Below are 26,369 nucleotides of genomic sequence, written 5' to 3'. Positions count from 1 at the left end.
ACACGGTGGTTAATGTATTCAGGACCGATGTTGTGAAGGGCCTTGAATGTGTGGGTTAGGAGCTTGAAGATGATCCTCTTGTTGACGGGGAGCCAGTGCAGGTTCCTTAGGTGTTCAGTGATGTGGCATTGACGTGGTATGTCGAGGATGAGCCTGGCGTTCTGGAAGCACTGGAGTCGTTTTTGGAGCTTAATGATGGACCCGGCGTAAGGTGCATTTCTGTAGTCCAGTTGACTACTGATAAGGGCGTGGGTGACAGATTTTCTTGTTTCGGTAGGGATCCACTTGAAGATTTTTCGCAGAAGGTGGAGTATGTGGAAACAAGTCGAGGAGATGGCATTGATTTGGCGGTCCATGGAGAGTGATGAGTCAAGGATGATTCCTAGATTTTGTGCATGGTTTGTTGGGGTTGGAGGGTGTCCGAGGGTTGAGGCCCACCAGGAGTCATCCAATGCGGATTTAGTGGGTCCGAGGAGGAGGATTTCGGTGTTTTCTTTGTTGTTTAAGATGGTTTTCATTCATCCAGGAGGCAAATTGCTGTCAGTCCTTTGTTTACGTTTTTCTTGGCGGTGGCGGGGTCTTGGGTGAGTGAGATTATTAACTGAGTGTCGTCGGCGTAGGAGACGATGTTGAGGTTGTGTTGTCGGACGATGACGGCAAGAGGGGCCATGTAGATTTTGAAGAGGGTGGGGCTGAGTGAAGAGCCTTGGGGTACCCTGCAGCTGATTGTAGTGGGTTTGAAGTAGAAGGGAGAGAGACTGACTTTCTGGGTTCTGCCGGTGAGAAAGTTGGTGATCCATTCCAGGGCCTTGTTGCGGTGGCCGCCATCGTGTAGGCGGGTGAGGAGGGTGCTGTGAGCTACAGTGTCAAATGCAGCTGAGAGGTCTAGGAGGATGAGGGCGGCGGTCCCTCCTTGGTCGAGCAGGGCTCGGTTGTCGTCTGTGGCGGCGAAGAGGGCGGTCTTGGTGCTGTGATTGCTCCTGAAACCGGATTGGGAGAGGTCCAAGATGTGGTTGGTCTCAATGTAGTCAATAAGTTGTGCGTTGATGGCTTTCTTACTTTGGCAGGAAAGGGGAGTAGAGAGATGGGGCGGTAGTTTTTTTGGGTCGTTGGGGTCTGCCGTGGGTTTCTTCAGCAGGGGTTTGAGTTTCGCGTTCTTCCAGTCTTCTGGGAAAGAGCCAGTTATGATGGAGCAGTTGATGGTGTGGCGGAGTTCGCGGGCAAAGGTGATGCCCGCTTTGTTGAATGTCCTGCGGGCATGGGACTGAGGGTCCTCCGGAGTGGATTGATTTCATGATTCTGAGGGTGTCATCCGTGGTGAGGGGGATCCAGGTAGTCAGTGGGGGGTAGGTGGATTGGTGGTGAAGGGAGAGTTCTGGAGCTCGAGGCTGTCATAGATGTTGATGATCTTGCGGTGGAAGTATGTAGCGAGGTTGTCGCAAAGGTCCTGAGAGGGTGGGATGTCGTTGGTATCGCTGTTGGGTTTGGAAAATTTCTTGATGACTGTGAACAGCTCCTTGCTGTTGTGGGCGTTGGCATGGATTCTGTCTAGGATGGCAGTTTTCTTGGTGGTTTTTTATGAGGTGGTGGTGGCTTCTTTATAAGCTGTTTTGTCTGAGGAGGACTTGCTGGATCTCCATGTTCTCTCCAATCGTCTGCAGTGGCGTTTGGAGTTCTGGAGGGTGGGTGTGAACCATCTGGCCTTGTTGGTGGGCTGGCGGCTGGACGGTTTCTTGAGGGGTGTGAGGGTGTTGGCACAGTCTGTGACCCAGCTGTGGAGGTGGCGGGCGGAGGAGTTGGCGTCGGTGGAGGTCACTGGGGGGGGGGGGACTTGATCAGTGTGGAGTGCAGTTGGTCTTGGGTGATGTTGTTCCAGTTTCTGCGGGGAGGGTGGTGGTGCTGGAGGTGCGTGGTGGGTTTGTTGAAGAAGAAGTGTATACAGTGGTGGTCGGTCCAGTGGAGTTTGGTTATGTAGTTGACTGAGATGTGGTTGCCTGCGGAGAAGATTGGGTCGAGGGTGTGTCCGGCTACGTGGGTTGGGGCGTTAACAAGTTACTTTTAGTCCGATGGTTCCTAGGTTTTCCAGGAGCTTAGTGGTGTTGTGGTCATTGGGGTTGTCTAGATGGAAGTTAAGGTCGCTGAGGAGGATGTAGTCGTTTGAGGGGAGGGCGTGGGGTGTAAGGTGGTCAGTGAGTCGCAGGAGGATGCAGTCGAGGTTCTGGCAGCTGTTTCTATGTGGATTGAATATATCATAAAAAGAAAATTGTAAGTACCTATATTTATAAATGTTCTTTATTTTAAACAAGTAATTCAGCTCCCATTTAATTAGGAATAAGATTAACAAATAGCTGCTACCCAATGGCGGCAATAAAATAAAAAACATAGAATTTATCAGTTGATACATCCTGAAAAGTAAGTACATATATATTTTGAAATGTTCTTTATTTTAAACAAATAACTCAGCTCCTATTTCCTTAGGAGCATGATTAGCATATAGTTGCCACCCGATGGCGGCAAATGCAATAAAAAACTCAGAATGTATCAGGAGAATACATCCTGAAAAGAAAACTAAGAACATATAGTTATATTTATTTTAACCAAGTAACTTAGTTCCTATTACCTCAAGGATCTTTAGTTGTCACCTGATAGCAAGTACAATAAAAACCTATGAAACAAGACGATAGGACAAATCTCAATAAGAGAGAAATAATATATAGTACCCTGAATAAAAAGTACAACTTTATTATGAAACCTATGCGTCTTAAAAAGATGCTGCCTTAATAGAGCAGCAAACCCTATGACAATAACTTAAAGTAGTCTACATACTCCTATAAATAACTATGTGAATATATCATGAGGACTCTAGAATATGCATGTCATAAAGTAGAGCATGGAGTTTCCTTAACTGCCACCAGATGGCAGCCGATATTAGAAAAAACGAATTATTTTCCGGAAAAAAAATGAAATTTGCATTTATATATTTCTGATTGATATGATCGGTAAACTTAGTCTCCTCATTGTGGAATTATGTGAACACAAACATAAACAATGAACACAGATAAAAATATTGGGGTAAATAAAAACAGCCTTCCATCTTAGAAGAAAGATTTTTAAAATACCCAATTGTGGGAAATTCCTAGAGTCTGGCGCCTTAGACCACTTTAAAATACACTCAGATATATATATATATAAATAATACACTCAGATATATATATATATATATATAAATAATACACTCAGATATATATATATATATATATATATATATATATAAATAATACACTCAGATATATATATATATATATATAAATAATACACTCAGATATATATATAAATAATACACTCAGATATATATATATATATATATAATAATACACTCATATATATATATATATAAATAATACACTCAGATATATATATAAATAATACACTCAGATATATATATATATAAATAATACACTCAGATATATATATATATATATATATATATATATATATATATATATATATATATATATATATAAATAACGCACTGAATACTCCGTTAAGGAGGAGACTCAAGTGCTCAAACTTTACACATCGAGGCGTTAAAAATGGCGCTAAAGACAGAAACCTTATCTGAGCCTGTGGTTAAATCTCTTAGCGGAGGTACCGCATAAAGAATAAAAAGGTTAAATAGAGCCACAAAATTAACCGCTCTAATCCCCTTCTTTTCGTAAGAGATCCCATAGAGATAGCATTAATATCCATGAAAACGGATCTCAGAAACTAAGCGCACTGCTACAATTTACATAGCCGACAGAATTTTCTCATTTGGCTAAGATTATAAGCAAGCTGCAAATATGTGCAGACACAAATTGTCCAAAATACATGGTTGGGGATGTGCCCCTAGTGAGGGGTGATAAGTACTATAAGCAGAGGGCAGACATAACATTTTGAGTCCTGACTGCGCAACAATAAATGTGATTAGAGTTGCTTGCTCGATAATAACTGTGCCATAAACAGTACTGAACACACACCCACAATAAGAGTCCTTACAAAAAGAAACCCATTAGCGTTCGTAACAACAAACCGCACAGGGATAGAAAGAGGGTAAATTAATGTTGTCATGACACCCATTCCCTACACACCATAAGTCCTGGGCTTGTCCTTAAAGGGACACTGAACCCAAAAATGTTATTTCGTGATTCAGACAGAGCATGCAATTTTCTAATTTACTCCTATTATCAAATTTTCTTCATTCTCTTGGTATGTTTATTTGAAAAGCAAGAATGTAAGTTTAGATGCCGGCCCATTTTTGGTGAACAAACTGGGTTGTCCTTGCTGATTGGACAGCACCAATAAACAAGTGCTGTCCATGGTTCTGAACCAAACATTTGCTGGCTCCTTAGCTTAGATGCCTTCTTTTTTCAAATAAAGATAGAAAGAGAACGAAGATAAATTGATAATAGAAGTAAATTAGAAAGTTGCTTAAATTTGCATGCTCTATCTGAATCATGAAAGAACAAATTTGGGTTCAGTATCCCTTTAAAATAGCCCCGTAATGGAGCGGCAAAATCCCTGACCCTGGCAGAAAAACCAGATAGCCGCTCAGCCGCACATAAATCCGAAACAGCGTATATATATATATATATATATTGATTGATTGATTTGGAGTAGCCGTGTTAGTCCAGAGATTTAGATATCAAAATAACAAGAGTATTGCATTGAGCAATGATACTTTTTTTTTGGACTAACTATACATTTATAAGATGGCAAGCTTTCGGAAGAGTTCCTTCCTTTATCAAGTCTAAAGCAATACTGACCAATTCAATGGAATTTACAGATTATATCTTAAAACACAGAATAGCTAAGAAGAGAGTGCAGGGAGAGGAGGAGGTGTCGTAAAAATCCTGAGGGGGCTTAGGTAACAGGCAGACAGTGTCCAGTGTAGGAGAACAGACAGGGGAAATATATAGCTATACATAGAGCATATACTGACATAAAGTTATATATCAACATTGAATCAATATCTATAAAGATGTGAAATTGTATATACAGGGGGAATACAAAAGTTAAAAAAAGAAAAAAAAGTGTGGACATAGGGCTTACCTGTGTACCTATGTATAAAGAATGTGGAATATACAATGTAATTGACTAAATGAAAGTACATTACATAAATTTTTGATAATGTGTTAAGAATCCAGAGTCCACATTTAGTCCAGAATTAAACAGGTTGAAGTGCATTATCATTTTCATTTCAAAGGTTTTTCTTTCTATGGTGTTTTTGAAGTTTCCTCTGAAAATTTTGATTTTGAGGTTTTGGATGGAGTGGTCAGGTTGGGTGAAATGGTGACCAACAGGGGTGCAGTATTTTGTTTCACAGTGGTTTTTGATTGAGTGTCTGTGTAAGTTCATTCGATGGTGCAGTTTTTGGTTTGTTTCTCCAATATAGCATCCCATTTCACATGCAGTGCAATGTATCATGTATACCACATGTATATCTGCAAATGTGGTATACATGATACATTGCACTGCATGTGAAATGGGATGCTATATTGGAGAAACAATTACATTGTATATTCCACATTCTTTATACATAGGTACACAGGTAAGCCTATGTCCACACTTTTGTATTTTTTTTAACTTTTGTATTCCCCCTGTATATACAATTTCACATCTTTATAGATATTGATTCAATGTTGATTTATAACTTTATGTCAGTATATGCTCTATGTAAAGCTATATATTTCCCCTGTCAGTTCTCCTACACTGGACACTGTCTGCCTGTTACCTAAGCCCCCCTCATGATTTTTACGACACCTCCTCCTCTCCCTGTACTCTCTTCTTAGCTGTTCTGTGTTTTAAGATACAATCTGTAAATTCCATTGGATTGGTCAGTATTGCTTTAGACTTGATAAAGGAAGGAGCTCTTCCGAAAGCTTGTCAACTTATAAATGTATAGTTAGTCCAATAAAAAAGTATCATTGCTCAATGCAATACTCTTGTTATTTTGATATATACATATACACAAACCCTTTAGGAAAGTCACAGGTCCCACTAGGATCCTGAATCTCTTAGTCCTTTCCATGCTATTTCTTATCCAGCTAAATAAAAATAAATGAAAGGACTTAACCTCCAGGGAAACTTCTGCTGTTGAGCAGGTACAGCAGATGCAGGTCTGAAAGCCTCACTTGACCGCTAACAGGGACCTGTAGAAAAGAAAGAACCGAGTAACCAACTCTGGCTTTCTGCAAAGGAGTAGCAAAGTGTTAAAAGTAAAGCAAAGACTTCCTCAGCGCCTTTTAACTGCTAAAATCACCACTACTCTTACTCAAGAGATTGACATGGACACAGCTAGACCCCAATCCTTGCTTGCAGGGAAAAGTACCCATAAAAGGATTAATTTCTTCAGATACTAACTTCGCACAACCTCCATTGACAGTGGCAAAGAGAATGACTGGGGGTTATGGGTAAGGCAGTTACATTTAACAGATTTTGCTGGGGTGCTCTTTGCCTCCTCCTGCTGTCCAGGAGTTGAATATTCCACTAGTAATTGGAATGACGTACTGGACTCTCCATGTCCGGAAATAAATAATATCTGCACTGTCCCTTTTAAGCTTTTCTATACATGGTGTGTTATGCATACTGTAATATGGCTGTTAAACTATGGGTGAACTATTAATTAGCCATTGTGTAAGTTCAGATTAAAGGGATATGAAGCCCAATAAAAAAATCTTTTGTAATTCAGACAGAGCATACAAATTAAAAATGTTTTTATCCAATTTATTTATATTATAAAAATGTGCTTAATTCCCATATTATTCTTTGTTGAAGAGATACCTACTAGGCAGGTGTTTGGAACATGGCAGGGAAATAGTGCTGCCTTTTATTCCTGTTGCATATGGATAACATTCTTCAAAATTGCTTCCATATAGGGAGACCCGTGCACGCTCCTAAACATACGTCCCTTCTTTAAAAAAAAAAAAAAAAAAAGATTCCAAGAAAACAAAGAAAATTTGATACTATAAATAAATTGGAAGAAAATTAGAAAAGAGTTTATAACTGCTTGCTTCATCTAAATCACAAAAGCTCTTCCTGCCTGCTCTCCTCTTGCTTGTCTCTCCCATGCCACAGCCACTACCCTGCCCCCGCCTCCCAGCACAGCACAGGTAACTCTCTTTCTTAACTTTCTTTCAACAACCACTGCCCTGCCCCCCGCCTCCCAGCCTCACAACCCTCCCACCTCCCTGCACCTATTTAATGGAGGTTGCATTGCCCGTCAGCACCTGGACCGCGCCCAGTGCCACGAACCCTGGCTCCTACAACCCCCTCCGCTACGACGCCAGCACCCTCCTCCATCTCAACACCGGTAGATCATCCACCTGCCACCACGCATCCCAGATGAACACCATAGGACCCTTCACCTGCCACAACTGCTCCTTCTCTCTCCAGACCACAAACCCACCAGTCACCTCACGCAAAAACAACCGAAACCACCTTAACTGCATCCTCCTCAACACCCGCTCCGCCCACAAGCACGTCATAGAAATCTGGAACCTGCTCAACTCCAGCTCCCCAGACGTCGCCTTTCTCACCGAAAACTGGCTGAACCCCACATCAACGCCTGACATCGCCATCCCTGACGGATACAAGATCTCCCACAAGGACCGCAGCAACCAACCGGGAGGAGGCTTGGAACACCTACACTTCAAGATCCAGGTCAGTCCCAACACCCTCCACGGCACCCTCATCTACAGACCTCCCGGACCTCATCCTGCCTTCTGTGACTCCATCACCAACCTCATCGCACCCCACGCCCTCGTCTTCCACAGTCTATATCCTCCTCGGTGACCTCAACTTCCACCTAGACAACCCCAACGACCACAACACCACCAGCCTCTTGGAAAACCTTGGAACCATCAGACTGAAGCAACTCGTCAACTCCCCAACCCACTTAGCCAGACACACCCTCGGCCCTATCTTCTATGCAGGCATCCACATCTCAGTCAACCACATCACCGAACTCCATTGGACCGACCACCACTACATACACTTTTCCTTCAACAAACCCATCACACACTTCCGGCAGCACTACCCACCCTGCAGAAACTGGAACAAGATCACTGAAGACCAACTGTACTCCACCCTGAACAAGTTCCCCCCCAGCTATCTCCACAGACGCCAACTCCTCCGCCCGCAACCTCTACCACTGGCTCACAGACTGTGCCAACACCCTCGCCCCCCCTCAAGAAACCGTCCAACCGCCAACCCACCAACAAGGACAGTTGGTTCACCCTGGCCCTCAAGGACTCCAAACGCCACTGCAGGCGATTGGAAAGGACCTGGAGATCCAGCAAGACCCTTGCAAATAAAACAGCCTACAAAGAAGCCATCACTACCCACCACCACCTCATTAAAACCACCAAGAAGACAGCCATCCAAGACAGAATCAACGCCCACAACAGCAAGGAGCTATTCACAGTCGTCAAGGAATTCTCCAATCCCAACAGCGATACCAACGACATCCCACCCTCCCAGGACCTCTGCAATAACCTCGCAACGTACTTCCACCGCAAGATCGTCGACATCTGACAGCTTTGCGCCCCAGAACTCGCCCACCACCGCAGACCCACCAACTCCCACGATACCTCACCCAAATACACCACCGCCTATCCCCACGAAACGAACCATTTGGAGCCCCCTCACAACAGAGGACACCATCAGAATCATGAGATCGATCCACTCCGGAGCACCCTCAGACACATGTCCGCATCGCATATTCAACAAAGCGGGTTACACCATCGTGCAAATCCAGATCTTAGTGTGTTGCAGTTTCACAAAAATAAATTTGGCTCCAAAAATAGCCAAATGGCATGAGCGGCCGACTTCTTCCACATTCTGAGGTATCCGAAACCTCTGAATGCACATATCTAATGATTAACATTTTACATTATGGCTATATTTTTATTTCTATGCCGAACTGCTGTGAAAACCAATGTACTAACCTTCATAATATCTGTTATGGAGAGAGATCCTATTGGGTAGTGCATTTGCTGAAAAGCAACCAGTAGGTCCAGATATATAAAGCTTCAAAATGCCATTTTAATAGATTAAAAATCAATCTACTTTTGTGTATGTGTGTGTGTGTATATATATATATCTCCTAAATGTAGATTTCTACTTATAGGAGACATATATACAAAGTAGATTGATTTTGAATCTATTATTATATAGTGAAATGTCTATAGTGAAATGTCTAAGAGTTAAAAGAGCTTATTAAATAATTACGTTTGCGTGTGTGCATGGTTTAAGCACACACAGATCTCTTTTGAAAGCTATTTGTATTAAGAGCTTGTTTGTTAAAATATACCAAATGCTTCTCTTTATGAGCCAAAAGTCTGCTTCTCTATGTGATGTAATTATTAAGTGGAAAACTGCAAAAATAATTGATTAGTGTCCAAATAACACACGGGACATAGCTCATTGAAGTTGAAATTTAATAAAAAGGCTCAATTCCCTCTTAAAGGACCAGTAAACAGTAGATTTGCATAATTAACAAATGGATGATAACGAGACAAAGCAATAGCACTTAGTCTGAACTTCTAATTAGTAGTAGATTTTTTCCTGACAATTTTAAGTTATGTCTATTTCCACTCCCCCTGTACCATGTGACATCCATCAGCCAATCACAAATGCATACACAATTTATTCTGTGAATTCTTGCACATGCTCATTAGGAGCTGGTGACTCAAAACGTGTAAATATAAAAAGACTGTGCACATTTTGTTAATTGAAGTAAACTGGAAAGTTGTTTAAAATTGCATGCTCTATCTAAATCATGAAAGTTTAATTTGACTTGAGTGTCCCTTTAAGGCAGGATGTCTCTTTAATTTTAATTTTGGTAGTAATAAAACAGAACTCAGACTAAAATGTCTTATATTTATAAAGAGATTCAATGCTCATGTTGCACATTGTTTAAGAATAAGCAAATGTGTGGTGAAAATCAATACATAAAATATATACAGAGGGTTGGAACATTCCCTGGCTTTCCCAGACTAGTAAGAAACTACAGCAGATACGTGAGAAATTAGGCTGAAACCTGGGCTAGTAACTTTTTCCACCTGACTGGTAAACTATAGTTATGTTTTTCCATTCTGGTATATATGAGGCTGAGCCTTTCAAAGATTTAAGTAACTTGGTTTAATATTTTAAAAGTTATTAATATGTGAAAACTAATTTCTTTCCTAAGATATGGTGAGTCCACAACGTCATCAATTACTGTTGGTAATATCACTCCTGGGCAGCAGGAGGAGGCAAAGAGCACCACAGTCAAACTTCCCTTCCCACAACCCCCAGTCATTCTCTTTGCATTGGTGCATGGAGGAGGTGAAGTTTTGATGTCTGAAGAAAATTGGATTTCTTTCGCTTCAAGCAAGATTTTAACCATTTTAGAAAGCCAGAGTAGGTTTACTTTGTTCTTTCCCCCTTTTCAAGAATGGAGTCTAGCCATACTCCAGGTTAGTCTCTTCAGTAGGGCAGTGGAGGCTTTATAGCAGTTAGGAACTTGTGGGGTGGGCCTCACTGCGCTTTCCCAACATGTTGCTGCCCTAGTACAGAAAGCCAGAGTAGGTTTAGTCTGTTATTTCTTTTTTCTACAGGTCTCTGTGAGGAGTGGCGTCCTCTCACGCCGGGTAGGCTGTCCTCCTGCCGGACGGCTAGATTCGGGTTAGTGCCTTTTTGTCTTTTTGTCTGTGCACTTTACAAACTGCAGAGATTAATTAAGGGACAATTTCTAGCCACAGTATCTTAGAAGATTCTGTCGGCTCTGGATGCGTGCGCTTTGCTATAAACCCTGTCACCCCTCAGGCGATTTTTATTTCTCCCTTGCTTCTTTTCCACTCCTAGTCGGAGCGGTATGACTGTCTGTGGTTTTGTGTTTATGGCATTAGGAAACCATTGGTTTTGAATCAGATGGAAATCGGCTAAGTGCTCTGTCTCCTGTTTGCGCACCGGCTGGCCTGTGACTCCGCCTTTGTCTTAGTATTAAGATTGGAGCAGCGCCATTTTCAGCCTGAGGCTGAGTCCGGTCATGTGACATTGCCTCCGTATCATCTGTTGGAGAACGGAGTGGCGATGTTGGCTTCTGTGAACGAGTGAGATTATTTGAGCTGAGGGGCTGTAGTCCAAGTGTATGTTCAACGATTATGGACTTACGTTTTTTTAAAGTGACAGTGTCTAATTAAAGGATAATAATGAATAATTATTATTATTATTTATATTTGATATAAATATTATAGAAGGTTTACCTATGAATTTCTGTCTTTGCTAAGACGATCTTATATCATTTAAAGTGATAGCACAAGTTTTAAAAAAAAATGTTTAATTTTTTGTGCTTATGTCTGTTTTTGTCCACGGAGCTAGAGCTCTACGCCTATGGACATATGTCTGCTCTGCCTTGATTTAAATGAGAACTTTTACATTTAAGGAAGATTCCTTTTTAATTTTTTGAGCCTCATGTCTCTTAGGATGATGCTGGTCAGGCAATGCCTCAGCTTTCTCCTTTAATGTCCCAAGCATTTATGACTTCACATGCTGAGCCCTGCGGTTCCTCTCAATCTCTTGGAGGAGTGTATTTGCCTGCAGGTTTTGCAGCTCAGGTATTCTCTATATCAGGAGCTTTATCTGCTTTTCCTTTCTTACAGGGAAAACCAAAGAAGAAATTTTAAATTAAGATTCCGCCTACTGCTATACAGGTTGACATTCCTCATAAGCCTGATGAGGAGGAAGCGTCGGTAGCTCTGAGGGTAAAATCTCAGATTCGGACAATGTAATTCCTTAATCTGATACTAAAGTAGTATCCTTCAGATGTAAGCTTGAACACCTTTGTTTATGATTAAAGAGGTTTTGGCTAATTTGGAGCGACTCAGATACGTCTGTCGTCAACACTACAGAATCTAGTAAACTTTATAAATACTAGGATTCCTCTGTGGAAGTTTTTCCTGTTCCAGACCGTGCTAGGAGATTTTTCACAGGAATGGGAGAAGTCAGGAATTCCTTTTTCCCCGTCTCCTTTCCATGAAAAGAGGTTTCCTGTCGCTGTCTCGATTACATATCATGGCGCACGGTACCTAAAGTAGTAGGGCATTTCTACTCTGGCTAAGAGAACTACGATTCCTCGAGAGAATAGCTGTTCTTTTCAGGATCAATGGACTAAGATGGAGGCTTACATGGAAGTTTGTATTGCCACTGTGTCAAGTGTGACATCTTATTGGTGCAACCCCTTGTCTGATTCCAATTTGGTAGGGACTTATTTGGAGGAAATCCAGAACTGAATTAAGGCTCTTAAACTAGCCAATTATTTTATTCTGATGCTACCATGCAAGTTTTAAAACCAGGAGCCAAGATATCTGGTTTCGCTGTGCTAGCCGCGGGGTGTTGTGGCTATATTCTTGGTCAGTGGATTTTTCCTCTGAGTCCAAGCTTCTGACGCTTCCAAAGGGGGCAGAATCTCTCTGTCTGTCTTAAAAAACAAAGAAACATGGATACAAGATGTCCCAAATAGACTACGGACATAGTATCTCAGGGTTTCTTCATAGAATTTCATACCTTTCCTCCCTGAGGCAGGTTACACCTCTCAATTTTATCTGCAGGTCAGATAACATTGAGGCAATTTTGAAGTGCGTTTGGGACCTATTTTCCCTGTGAGTTATAGTTCCACTTCCTGCAAGGGAACAGGGTCTAGGATTCTATTCATTCCTGTTCCTGGTACCTGAAAAAGAGGGATTTTTTTTGTCCTATGGTAGACCTGAAGTGTCTCAAACAGGTTTTCTCCTTCAAAATAAAAACTAGTGGTTCCATTCTTCCCTTGGTCCAAGAGGGTCAGTTCATGGTGATCATAGACCTGGAGGACGTGTATTTTTAATTTCCTTAGTTTTGCCTTTCTGTCAAACCCTTTCAGTGTGTGGATCTTCCCTTTGGCCTTGCCACGGCTCCCAGAGGGGGCTATCTTAGCAGTGATCAAGTTTCGGGAATTGCTGTGATGCGATTCCTGGAACGTAATGGTTCAGGCGCCATATTTTCAACAAGCAAACTCTCTCATACAGAGATCTTTTTCTTCATTTCCGCGGATGGGAAGTGAATTTGAAAATGAGTTCCCTTGTTCCATCTACAGGGGTAGTTTTTCTTAGGGACCATTTTAGGTTCCCTATTTCTGAAAATATTTTTGACAGAGGTCAGAAAATCGAGGATTCTTTCCTCTGGCCTCTCTCTACTGTTTGGCCCTTCAGTGGCTCAATGTTTGTAGGTAATTGGTCTAAAGGTTGCTTTATTGGACATCATCCCTTTGCTCGATTCCATCTAAGAGTCTGCTTTTTGGCATGCTTGGATAGTGAAACGGGGATCATGTGGTTCTTGGAGTATAGATGTAGATCTGTCGACATGAGATTCTTTCCTGTGGTGGTTTTCTCAGGAGCATCTGTCTCGGGGCACATGCTTCCGGAGACCTTTCCTGAGTATTAGTGACAGCGGATGCCAGCCTGTTGGGTTGGTGACTATGGACTTGGGAGGAGTCTGCTCTCCCCATTACCATCTTGGAGTCAAGAACGATCTATAATGCTCTGATGGCTTGGCCTCAGTTGTCTTATCTGTTTTTTCAGGTTCTAGTTGGACAATTCATCTCGGTGGTTTACATCAATCACTTGGGAGGAACCTGGAGTTCCTTAGCCAACATAGGCGTGGATTGTTCGGTGGGCGGACGCTCACAATTGTTGTCTATCCACTATTCACATTTCAGGAGTGGATACCGGGAGCAGACTTCTTGAGCAGTCAGATTTTTCATCCCGTGGAGTGGGCACTTCTCCCGGAGGTGTTCTCCAGGTTATCCCTCAAATGGGGGGTGCTGGAGTTGGAGATGGCAGTTTGCCAAGCTTCCAAGTTACGTTTATAGGTCAAGAGTTCAGTAGGCTGTTAAGTTAAATACCCTGGCGGTTCCTTGGGATTTCAGTCTGACATCCCTGTTCCTCAGTTGCTCTCGTTCCACGAGTCGTTGTTTGTATCAAATGGGAGAAAGCATTGGTATTTTTAATAGTTCCTGCATAGTCTAGCAGGATCTGCTATACAGACCTAGCGGAGTTGTATCTCTTCCACCTTGGTGGTTGTTCCTAAGGAAGGACCTTATAATTCAGGGTCCATTCCTTCATCCAACTTTCGTTTCTCTGCAGTTTCTGCTTGGAGATTAAGTGTTTAGTTCTGTCTAAGCCTGTTTTTTCTGAATCTGTTGTTATTGAGACCATGAATCAGACTCGCTAGCCTGTTACTGGTAACTTCTACCATAAGGTATGGCGTAAATTCCATTGTTGGTGTGAATCTCAGGACTACTTTGAATAAGGGTTAGGATTCCTTGGGGTTTTGTCCTTTCTCCGGGTAGGTCTGGAGGTCGTTCTTTCAGTCAGTTTTCTGGAGGGTCAGATTTTTGAGTTATCTTTTTTACACAAGTGTCTGGTGGATGTGCCAGATGTGTACATTTTTTGTCAGGCTCTGGTTAGTATCAGGCCTGTGTTTAACTCTGTGGCTCCTCTTGGAGTTGTTATCTTGTTTTTAAGGTTTTGCAGTAGGCTCAGTTTGAACAATAGCATTCCATAGATTTTAAATGTTTATCTTGGAATCCTTTCCTTTTTTTGCTATAGCTTCTGCTCGAAAAGTTTAGGTACTCTCGACTTTGCAGTGTGATTCGCTTATCTTATTCAGATAAGACGGTTCTTCATCCTAAGTGGTTTCAAATTGAAATATTGTTTGGGCATTTGTTGTTCCCTCTCTGTGTCCTCATCCTTATTCTCATAAGGAATGTGTGTGCATGACTTGGATGTTGTGCGTTATTTAATAATTTTCCCCCCTGGCGTCTAGGGTTTTCACCAGTTTGCTGCCCTGTTTTTGTTTGTTTTCTCTGTAAAATGTTTAGATCAGACAGCTCTTGCCACTTCTTTTTTCTCTGTTTGAGAAGTTTAATTTGTTTACTTTTCAGACTGCTGGGCTGAGTTATGGCTCATTCCTCAAGGGCTGTCTCTCTTTTTTTTTTCTTGGCCCTTCAAAGATGAAGCTTCTGTGGATCAGTTTTGTAAGGCTGCAACTTGATCTTTTTTACATATTTTTTCCAAACTTTTTATCTGCGATTTTTGCCTCAGTAGGGGTTTCTTTTGGAGGAATTTCTTCAAGCGGTGGTGCCTTCTGTTTAGGTCTACTTGTCTTGTCCCTCACTAGTCATCTGTGTCCTCTAGCTTGGGTATTGATTCCAAACAGTAATTGATGACGTTGTGGACTCACCATATCTTAGGAAACAAAACAAAATTTATGCTTACCTGATAAATTTTATTTATTTCCTGATATGATGAGTCCATGACCCCGACCTTTACCTCAGGCACCCTTTACACCTTTGTGTTACTCCTTTTTTCTCCATTAACCTTCGGTCGAATGACTGGGGGTTGTGGGAAGGAAAGTGATAACAGTTTGACTGTGGTGCTCTTTGCCTCCTCCTGCTGGTCAGGAGTGATATACCCAACAGTAATTGATGATGTTGTAGACTCGCCATATCCGGAAATAAATACATTTATCAGATAAACATAAATTTTGTTTTTTGAATGGAGAGAAAGATGGGGATTAGAGGATAATTTTTAGACACGGCTGCAGCAAAAACTACTATACAAATCTTCATGAAATTTGAAATGGAGATATAGTACATTTTATGTTATAGAGAATTCCTAGATTGACCTTTAAAAAAAAAAAACCCCCAGAAAAAAAGTAATTTAAGATGGTGTTTCAATGTGGACATATATTTATTTAAAAGTTTGTTTTGAGGATTTCAAAATATCCTGGATCAATACAATGTTTATATCCATAATAAAAAGGTATATAGTTTGGATTTACATTTTTCTTTTGTTCTACTTATCTTGAATAACCAATTAGATTTTCAGAAATATTGACTGTATTTATTGGCACTAGGGGGAGCCTAGTGCATTTTTTCGGCTAATAAACACGAATGCTTCTTATAACATCTAATTTTATAAAGAATTTGGGAATTAAAGGTTATTTTTAAACATTTATTTAAAGGGACACTGAACCCAAATTTTTTCTTTCGTGATTCAGATAGAGCAGCAAATTTAAGCAACTTTCTAGTTTACTCCTATTATCAATTTTTCTTCGTTCTCTTGCTTTCTTTATTTGAAAACGGCATCTAAGCTATTTTTTGGTTCAGACCATGGAAAGCACTTGTTTATTTGTGGGTGAATTTATCTACTTTGTTTATATTTATAGTATGAAATTGAAATATACATAAAGGGACATGAAACCCAAAATTTTTCTTTCATGATTCAGATAGCGATTACAATTTTAAACAACTTTCTAATTTTCTTCTATTATCTAATCTGTTTCATTCTCTTGGTATCATTTGTTGAAGGAGCAGCAATGCACTACTAGTTTCTAACTGAACACATGGGTGAGCCAATCACATTCAATATATATATATATATATATATATATATATATATATATATGCAGCCACCAATCAACAGCTAGAACCTAGGTTCTCTGCTGCTCATGAACTTGCCTAGATAAACCTTTCAGCAAATGATCACAAGAGAAGGAAGCAAATTAAATAATAGAAGTAAATTAGACAGTTGTTTAAAATGTTTGAGTTCACTATATAATTTTGTTATGACAATGTCATTTGGGATATCACATTTTTTAGATTTCTTGTATCTGGTGTTTTGTGTATGCTATATAAGCTTCAATTGTAACTTGTAGCTACGTATTTATTTTCTTTCTTTTCCCCTCTTCACCAGGCAAAGAAGATAAACACATAATTGATGGCAATGACTGTACATTTGTTAGTAATTTGAATAAAATTAAACCATCTAAAAATTCAGAAACTCTAGGTAAGTAGTTAAAATGTAATTGTTGTTAACATTATATTAAAATCCTAGTGGATATACAGGAGAAACAGTTTTAAAAAATATTTAATAAGTATAAATAGGCTGTAATCTGACATTTTTAAGCTAATGAAGGAGAGGAATTTTTTTTTTTTTTTGCTTGGGGCCCGATGATAAAAAAAACTCGCCGCCATGGAGAGAAATCACACAAAATCTTTGGGATTTTTTTTTAGACATTCTAATGTAATATAGGAGACTCTCTTTCACATACATAATTCTGCATAGTGCGGTAAACCTCTCTGAATGTAAAATTTGTGTTTCTAAATTTCTTAGAGGGACCTTGCCATACTGGTGAGGCTACTTAGGTCATCTCGCCTGAGCGGAGAGCTTTAGATCATTGGGCCCTTAGTCTTCTTCTAAAATCATTATTTCATTTGTGTGATGGGAAAGTCATTAGCTGGTTTCTAGCAGGGGGTGCTTAGTGGTTTCACCAGTTCTTTTATATGGTTTAAAATAAATATGTGATGAGTGAAATATGTTCATTATTTTTTTCTTCTTTTTTTTTAATCTTAGATGTGCTGCTGAGTGAATTCCTGGAATTTTATGGAAACTTCGATTTTAGTAAAAACTGTATAGATATTAGAAAGGTAAATGTGTTTCTCATTCATATAACATGGAAATGCTATACCTGGAGTGAGTAGCACAACTTACCCTTTTCATTACTATTTTTATGTATTTATTTTTATTTTTTGCATTTTATATATCTTTGTTTTTTATTAAGGCATATTACAAATATAATACAAAGATACAAAATGTCTGACATTTATACAAGTAAGACATCTAGGTGAATTATGAGTACTTATCAGAAGATACTTGCATTAAAGGGACATGAAATCCTAATTTTTTATTTTATTATTTAGAAATAAAATTACATTTTAAACAACTTTCTAATTTACTTCTATTATCTAATTTGCTTCATTCTCTTGATAGCCTTTGCTGAAAAGCATATCTAGATAGACTCAGTAGCTGCACATAGATGCCTTGTGTGATTGGCTCACCCATGTGCATTGCTATTTCTTTAACAACGGATATCTAAAGAATAAAACAAATTAGATAATAGAAGTAATTTGAAATGTTGATTAAAATCGTATTCTCTATCTGAATCATGAAAGGAAAATTTGGGGTTTAATGTCCCTTTAAGTACAGTAGTTCGAAAACTTAAGATCACAATATGCCTGAATTTTAAGGTTAACAATAGCTAGAGGTTTCGTGCAATAAGATAAATGGTTAGGGAATTAAAACTGCTCTAGTAACACTAATAGTGTGGAAACCAAGTCTGTGTGTGTGTGTGTGTGTATGTGTGTGTGTATATATATATATATATATGTGTGTATGTGTATATACATATACAGGGAGTGCAGAATTATTAGGCAAATTAGTATTTTGACCACATCATCCTCTTTATGCATGTTGTCTTACTTCAAGCTGTATAGGCTCGAAAGCCTACTACCAATTAACCCCTTAATGACCACAGCACTTTTCCATTTTCTGTCCGTTTGGGACCAAGGCTATTTTTACATTTTTGCGGTGTTTGTGTTTAGCTGTAATTTTCTTCTTACTCATTTACTGTACCCACACATATTATATACCGTTTTTCTCGCCACTAAATGGACTTTCTAAAGATACCATTATTTTCATCATATCTTATAATTTACTATAAAAAAAAATATAAAATATGAGGAAAAATTGAAAAAAACACACTTTTTCTAACTTTGACCCCCAAAATCTGTTACATATCTACAACCACCAAAAAACAGCCATGCTAAATAGTTTCAAAATTTTGTCCTGAGTTTAGAAATACCCAATGTTTACATGTTCTTTGCTTTTTTTGCAAGTTATAGGGCCATAAATACAAGTAGCACTTTGCTATTTCCAAATCACTTTTTTCCAAAATTAGCGCTAGTTACATTAGAACACTAATATCTTTCAGGAATCCCTGAATATCCCTTGACATGTATATATTTTTTTTTAGTAGACATCCCAAAGTATTGATCTAGGACAATTTTGGTATATTTCATACCACCATTTCACCGCCAAATGCGATCAAATACAAAAAATCGTTCACTTTTTCACAAATTTTTTCACAAACTTTTGGTTTCTCACTGAAATTATTTACAAACAACTTGTGCAATTATGGCATAAATGGTTGTAAATTCTTCTCTGGGATCCCCTTTGTTCAGAAATAGCAGACATATATGGCTTTGGCGTTGCTTTTTGGTAATTAGAAGGCCGCTAAATGCCACTGCGCACCACAAGTGTATTATGCCCAGCAGTTAAGGGGTTAATTAGGGAGCTTTTAGGGAGCTTGTAGGGTTAATTTTAGCTTTAGTGTAGTATAGTAGACAACCCCAAGTATTGATCTAGGCACATTTTGGTATATTTCATGCCACCATTTCACCGCCAAATGCGATCAAATTGAAAAAAAAGTTAAAATTTTCACAATTTTAGGTTTCTCACTGAAATAATTTACAAACAGCTTGTGCAATTATGGCACAAATGGTTGTAAATACTTGTCTGGGATCCCCTTTATTCAGAAATAGCAGACATATATGACTTTGGCGTTGCTTTCTGGTAATTAGAAGGCCGCTAAATCCTGCTGCGCCTCACACGTGTATTATGGCTAGCAGTGAAGGGGTTAATTAGGGAGTTTGTAGGGAGCTTGCAGGGTTAATTTTAGCTTTAGTGTAGAGATCAGCCTCCCACCTGACACATCCCACCCCCTGATCCCTCCCAAACAGCTCCCTTCCCTCCCCCACCCCACAATTGTCCCCGCCATCTTAAGTACTGGCAGAAAGTCTGCCAGTACTAAAATAAAAGGGTTTTTTAAAAAAAAAAAAAAATTTTTTTTTTAGCATATTTACATATGCTAGGGTGTAGGATCCCCCCCTTAGCCCCCAACCTCCCTGATCCCCCCCCCCAAAACCGCTCTCTAACCCTCCCCTCTGCCTCATTGGGGGCCATCTTGGGTACTGGCAGCTGTCTGCCAGTACCCAGTTTGCAAAAAAAAGTGCTTTTTTTATTTTTGTTTGGCTTTTTTCTGTAGTGTAGCTTCCCCCCCCACACAGACAAACCCCCACCACCTTGCTGATCTTTTTTTTTTTTTTAAATATTTAGACATTTATACATTTTTTATTAATACATTTTCTGTAGTGTAGCGGTTCCCACCCGCTCCCTCCCCGTGCACGCGCCCGCCCCCGCCCTCCCGTGCACGCGCGCGCGTCCGTGCGCGCCCCCGCTCATCCCCGCCCACGATCCTGCCCCCCCTGCACATAACCAGGGCCATCGATGGCCGCCACCCGCCTCCCGGTCCGGCTCCCACCCACCAACGCAGGGAGCCACCGATCTCCGGTGCAGAGAGGGCCACAGAGTGGCTCTCTCTGCACCGGATGGCTACCAAAGGTTATTGCAGGATGCCTCCATATCGAGGCATCACTGCAATAACCGGAAAGCAGCTGGAAGCGAGTAGGATCGCTTCCAGCTGCTTTCCACACCGAGGATGTGCAGGGTACGTTCTCAGGCATTAACTGCCTTTTTTTTGAGGACGTACCCTGCACGTCCTCGGTCGTTAAGGGGTTAAGCATATTAGGTGATGTGCATCTCTGTAATGAGAAGGGGTGTGGTCTAATGACATCAACACCCTATATCAGGTGTGCATAATTATTAGGCAACTTCCTTTCCTTTGGCAAAATGGGTCAAAAGAAGGACTTGACAGGCTTAGAAAAGTCAAAAATAGTGAGATATCTTGCAGAGGGATGCAGCACTCTTAAAATTGCAAAGCTTCTGAAGCGTGATCATCGAACAATCAAGCGTTTCATTCAAAATAGTCAACAGGGTCGCAAGAAGCGTGTGGAAAAACCAAGGCGCAAAATAACTGCCCATGAACTGAGAAAGGTCAAGCGTGCAGCTGCCAAGATGCCACTTGCCACCAGTTTGGCCATATTTCAGAACTGCAACATCACTGGAGTGCCCAAAAGCACAAGGTGTGCAATACTCAGAGACATGACCAAGGTAAGAAAGGCTGAAAGACGACCACCACTGAACAAGACACACAAGCTGAAACGTCAAGACTGGGCCAAGAAATATCTCAAGACTGATTTTTCTAAGGTTTTATGGACTGATGAAATGAGAGTGAGTCTTGATGGGCCAGATGGATGGGCCCGTGGCTGGATTGGTAAAGGGCAGAGAGCTCCAGTCCGACTCAGACGCCAGCAAGGTGGAGGTGGAGTACTGGTTTGGGCTGGTATCATCAAAGATGAGCTTGTGGGGCCTTTTCAGGTTGAGGATGGAGTCAAGCTCAACTCCCAGTCCTACTACTAGTTTCTGGAAGACATCTTCTTCAAGCAGTGGTACAGGAAGAAGTCTGCATCCTTCAAGAAAAACATGATTTTCATGCAGGACAATGCTCCATCACACGCGTCCAAGTACTCCACAGCGTGGCTGGCAAGAAAGGGTATAAAAGAAGAAAATCTAATGACTTGCCTAATAATTCTGCACTCCCTGTATATATATATATATATATATATATATATATATATATATATACCTTTAAATATAAGTACTAAATATACTACTATGATGTGAGAGGCCATTCTTGGACCTAATTGGCAATATAAGAAATTGTAAATAGTGGAGGACATATATGGGAGTCACTTTTGGTCTCCATGGTTGAAGTAAAATATAGAGTAAATATTACCTGCATAATGATGAAATTATTGAAAAACTTTATATATAGCATTAGCTGTAGTGGAGTGACAATAACCACAACTAGAGCATTAAATATTAGGAGTAGATATTGGAAAAAATTCCAGTGAGGGTGAATCTTTCAAGTTGCAGCATGCAATAGATTAGAGCTTTTGCACATTAAAATTAAACTCTGCAGTAGCATACAGTAGTGAAAAGAGGTTCTAATGCTCATTCCAAATGGCCATCCTACATGAAGAGTGTGTAGATGTGTGTTTTTGATAATGATGCCATGTATTATAACCTAGATCAGTGCTTTCCAAACTGTGTGTCGGGACACACTAGTGTGTCGGCAGCAGTGTGTAGGTGTGTCCCTGCTTCAGCACAAATTTTTTTTACATTTTTATTTTTGGTTTTTGACTTTCCGCCTGCCTGCTACGCATATCACATGGTTGACACGTGATTGATACCTAGGGGGACAAAGATCATCTTAACCTATTGGCGCAGTGGGAACTGAAACTATTCCCATTGGCGGCACATTGGCTCCTGACTGCACGTGTAGTCTCCTCAATCGGCTTGTGACTGCATGTGTAGTCAGTGAGTGGGACAGCAGTGTGATTGCAGTGTGGGCAGTAGTCAATCGGACTCACCGAGCTCTGAGGGCAGCAGCTTAAACGCTGAGCTGAAGTCAGTGGGGTGTTTTTGCAGCTAGCTGCCAGTAGTGCATTGCTGCTCCTGCTCTTGATATATGGATAGGAAGAGGAAGCTTAAAAATGCTTGATGATGAAATGTGAGTTTCTTTATCTAATATTCCACCAAATATTCAGAAATTGTGTTCATCCCATCAACCTCATACATCCCATTAAAATAGTAAGTAGCTATTGGTGTTATTAAACTTTTTTTTAATTCTTGCACATACATACTGTTACTTGTAAATACATTTTGTTATTATATAATTTATGTATGTGTCCGTATCTCTTAAAACAAGTTAGTTTAACCTCCTTTTTGCTAGTACAACTAAATTACTGTGTCGTGAAATGATGTAGGTCTAAAAAGTGTGTCACCAGCATGAAAAGTTTGGAAAGCTTTGACCTAGATGAAAAGGTCTCCAGTAATGCAACGTCTCTTTAACTGATACCAGTTTTAGTATAGTCTATTAGGGATGCAAAACTTGAAAATTTTGCTAAGGGTGGGAGCAGACCTTGTTCCAAATAACTGCAGGGGGATCTTAAAGGAGTAATCTGTCTAGAGGTGTACCGCAATGTCCAGCAGTCTGTAAATCAGCCCCTGGACAAATAAAGTGGAGTTTAGACAAAGTTCTTGCTGAATAGGCTTTATATCCTCTTGAATACAGAATAATACAATCCCTTCATAAACGCTTTGCCCATTAGCAGTGACTTGGGCGGTCTTGGCTACATGTGGGCGCTCTGGGGTTTGAAAGGATACCTAATCTCTGAGCTCCTGTAACTCTAGGTCGTTTCCATCCTTGCCATTTTGTTGTTGCAACCGGTAAATCTGTAAAGGCACATCCGTCACACTTATCACAGGAGGATAATTATTTTGAGAATTTGTAGTAGGAACCTCATCTGAAGAGGAATATAGCGTTGCACGTAGTTCAGCTGCAAATGCCCTTTGGTCCTTGAGCAGATCATGCCGTTCCTCCATATAAATAATTGTAGCCATTGTTTTCTACCACAATGATTAATGTGAATCTTGGATGAGTAGCAACTACTTGCAGCAGTGAGAACCCTGCTGAGTTACACTGGCAAGCCAGGCCGGGGGGGTATTGAGCTCCATGTGTGTAGGCCGCTACCAAGGACATCAGTGGTCCAGTCCAGGACCCCAGAGGCGTTGTTATAGCAAATAATATATCCTTATAGACCTCAGACACATCTGCAGCAATGTCAGAGCTTAATAAGAGTGGATGCAGTACCTATCTATTGATAATAGGCGGATTAACAATAGCACTTCAGGAGCTCCTAAAATTGTGGCCTATCATGGCCGCTGCCTGGACACGCCATGTGTATATGCATGTGTGTGTATGGATATATATATATATATATATATATATATTGTTTACATGACCAGTAAATAGAGTAGATTTGCATAATCAACAAATGTGTGATAATGAGACAATGCAATATCACTTAGTTTGAACTTCAAATGAGTAGTAGATTTTTTTTCGGACAAATTTCTGTTATGTCTATTTCCACTACTGTATCATGTGACAGCGATCAGCCAATCACAAATGCATATACGTATATTCTATGAATTCTTGAACATGCTCAGTAGGAGCTGCTGACTCAAAAAGTGTAACTATAAAAAGACTGTGCACATTTTGTTAAGTGCTCTATCTGAATCATGAAAGTTTAATTTTGAGTTGTGTCCCTTTAAACGGTCATGCTATATCCAATCCATTTAAAGGGATATTAAACAGTGCTACTTTGGTAAACAGATACATTAAATCAAAGTAAAGCTATAAAGAAACATATTGTGTGAAAACTAGCAAACAACTTACTTGTTTTCTTGCAATTAGCACTTAGAAGTTCACAGTGTAGCCCATGCCCTCAGGGAGATAAAAGTCGGAAAAAAATTGAAACTTAAATGACTGCCAGTACTGAGCAAATCTGACTCCCTGCTTATCTACTCTATTCACTTAAAGGGACAGTGTACACCAGAATTGTTATTGTTATTCCCCAGCTTTGCACAACCAACATATACTTTAAAACATTTAAACCAGTAACTTTCTGCCTGTTTCTAAGCCACTAAAGAGACATCCTTTTATTGCATGCTTTTTTATTTGTTTCTCTTGTTATGTGTATCCAGTCCACGGATCATCCATTACTTGTGGGATATTCTCCTTCCCAACAGGAAGTTGCAAGAGGATCACCCACAGCAGAGCTGCTATATAGCTCCTCCCCTCACTGCCATATCCAGTCATTCTCTTGCAACTCTCAACAAAGATGGAGGTAGTAAGAGGAGAGTGGTGTATTATAGTTAGTTTTTCAACTTCAATCAAAAGTTTATTATTTTTAAATGGTACCGGAGTGTACTATTTTATCTCAGGCAGCATTAGAAGAAGAATCTGCCTGCGGTTTCTATGATCTTAGCAGAAGTAACTAAGATCCACTGCCGTTCTCACATATTCTGAGGAGTGAGGTAACTTCAGAGGGGGAATGGCGTGCAGGTTATCCTGCAATAAGGTATGTGCAGTTAACATATTTCTAGGGATGGAATTTGCTAGAAAAATGCTGCTGATACCGGATTAATGTAAGTTAAGCCTAAATACAGTGATTTAATAGCGACTGGTATCAGGCTTATTACCAGAGATACATACTCTTATAAAAGTGCAATATAAAACGTTTGCTGGCATGTTTAATCGTTTTTATATATGCTTGGTGATAAAACTTATTGGGGCCTAGTTTTTTTCCACATGGCTGGCTTGATTTTTGCCTAGAAACAGTTTCCTGAGGCTTTCCACTGTTGTAATATGAGTGGGAGGGGCCTATTTTAGCGTTTTTCTGCACTGCTAAAATTACAGACAGAGACACTCAGCTTCCCTCTGCATGATACAGGACATCTCTGAAGGGCTCAAAAGGCTTCAAAAGTCGTGTTTGAGGAGGGTAACAACCACAGTAGACCTGTGGCAGTTGTGACTAGTTTTAAAAACGTTTTTTTCATTTATTATTCCGTTTTTGGTATTAAGGGGTTAATCATCCATTTGCAAGTGGGTTCAATGCTCTGCTAACTTGTTACATACACTGTAAACATTTTGTTAGTGTAACTGCCTTTTTTCACTGTTATTTCAAATTTTGACAAAATTTGTTTTTCTTAAAGGCACAGTAACGTTTTTTTATATTGCTTGTTAACTTGTTTTAAAGTGTTTTCCAAGCTTGCTAGTCTGTACAAACATGTCTGACACAGAGGAAACTACTTGTTCATTATGTTTAAAAGCCATGGTGGAGCCCCATAGGAGAATGTGTACTAAATGTATTGATTTCACCTTAAACAGTAAAGATCAGTCTTTATCTATAAAAGAATTGTCACCAGAGGGTTCTGTCGAGGGGAAAGTTATGCCGACTAACTCTCCCCACGTGTCGGACCCTTTGCCTCCCGCTCAAGGGACGCACGCTAATATGGCGCCAAGTACATCAGGGACGCCCATAGCGATTACTTTGCAGGACATGGCTGCGATCATGGATAATACCCTGTCAGCGTTATTAGCCAGATTGCCTGAATTAAGAGGCAAGCGCGATAGCTCTGGGGTAAGACGAGATACAGAGCGCGTAGATGCTGTAAGAGCCATGTCTGATACTGCGTCACAATATGCAGAACCTGAGGATGGAGAGCTTCAGTCTGTGGGTGACATCTCTGACTCGGGGAAACCTGATTCAGAGATTTCTAATTTTAAATTTAAGCTTGAGAACCTCCGTGTATTGCTTGGGGAGGTGTTAGCTGCTCTGAATGACTGTGACACAATTGCAGTGCCAGAGAAATTGTGTAGACTGGATAAATACTATGCAGTGCCGGTGTGTACTGATGTTTTTCCAATACCTAAAAGGTTTACAGAAATTATTAGTAAGGAGTGGGATAGACCCGGTGTGCCGTTTTCCCCCCCCCTCCTATATTTAGAAAAATGTTTCCCATAGACGCCACTACACGGGACTTATGGCAGATGGTCCCTAAGGTGGAGGGAGCAGTTTCTATTTTAGCAAAGCGTACCACTAT

The 26,369-nt window shown here is 40.3% G+C and overlaps 1 protein-coding gene across 1 annotated transcript in view; it reads left to right on the top strand.

Moving 5' to 3' along the window:
• The window catches only part of MTPAP (mitochondrial poly(A) polymerase), a 72,429-nt gene that overhangs the window by 30,246 nt on the left and 15,814 nt on the right, over positions 1-26,369 (top strand). The window contains exons 7-8 of the mRNA XM_053713894.1: positions 16,815-16,907; positions 17,475-17,548. Coding sequence (XP_053569869.1) covers positions 16,815-16,907; positions 17,475-17,548 — 167 coding nt within the window. The remainder of the gene's footprint in view (positions 1-16,814; positions 16,908-17,474; positions 17,549-26,369) is intronic.

The sequence above is a fragment of the Bombina bombina genome, chromosome 5, assembly GCF_027579735.1.
Source record: "Bombina bombina isolate aBomBom1 chromosome 5, aBomBom1.pri, whole genome shotgun sequence".
In the NCBI taxonomy this organism is placed as follows: Eukaryota; Metazoa; Chordata; class Amphibia; order Anura; family Bombinatoridae; genus Bombina; species Bombina bombina.
The sequence above is the reverse complement of the archived record's forward strand: the minus strand, read 5'-3'. Positions and strand labels throughout refer to the sequence as shown.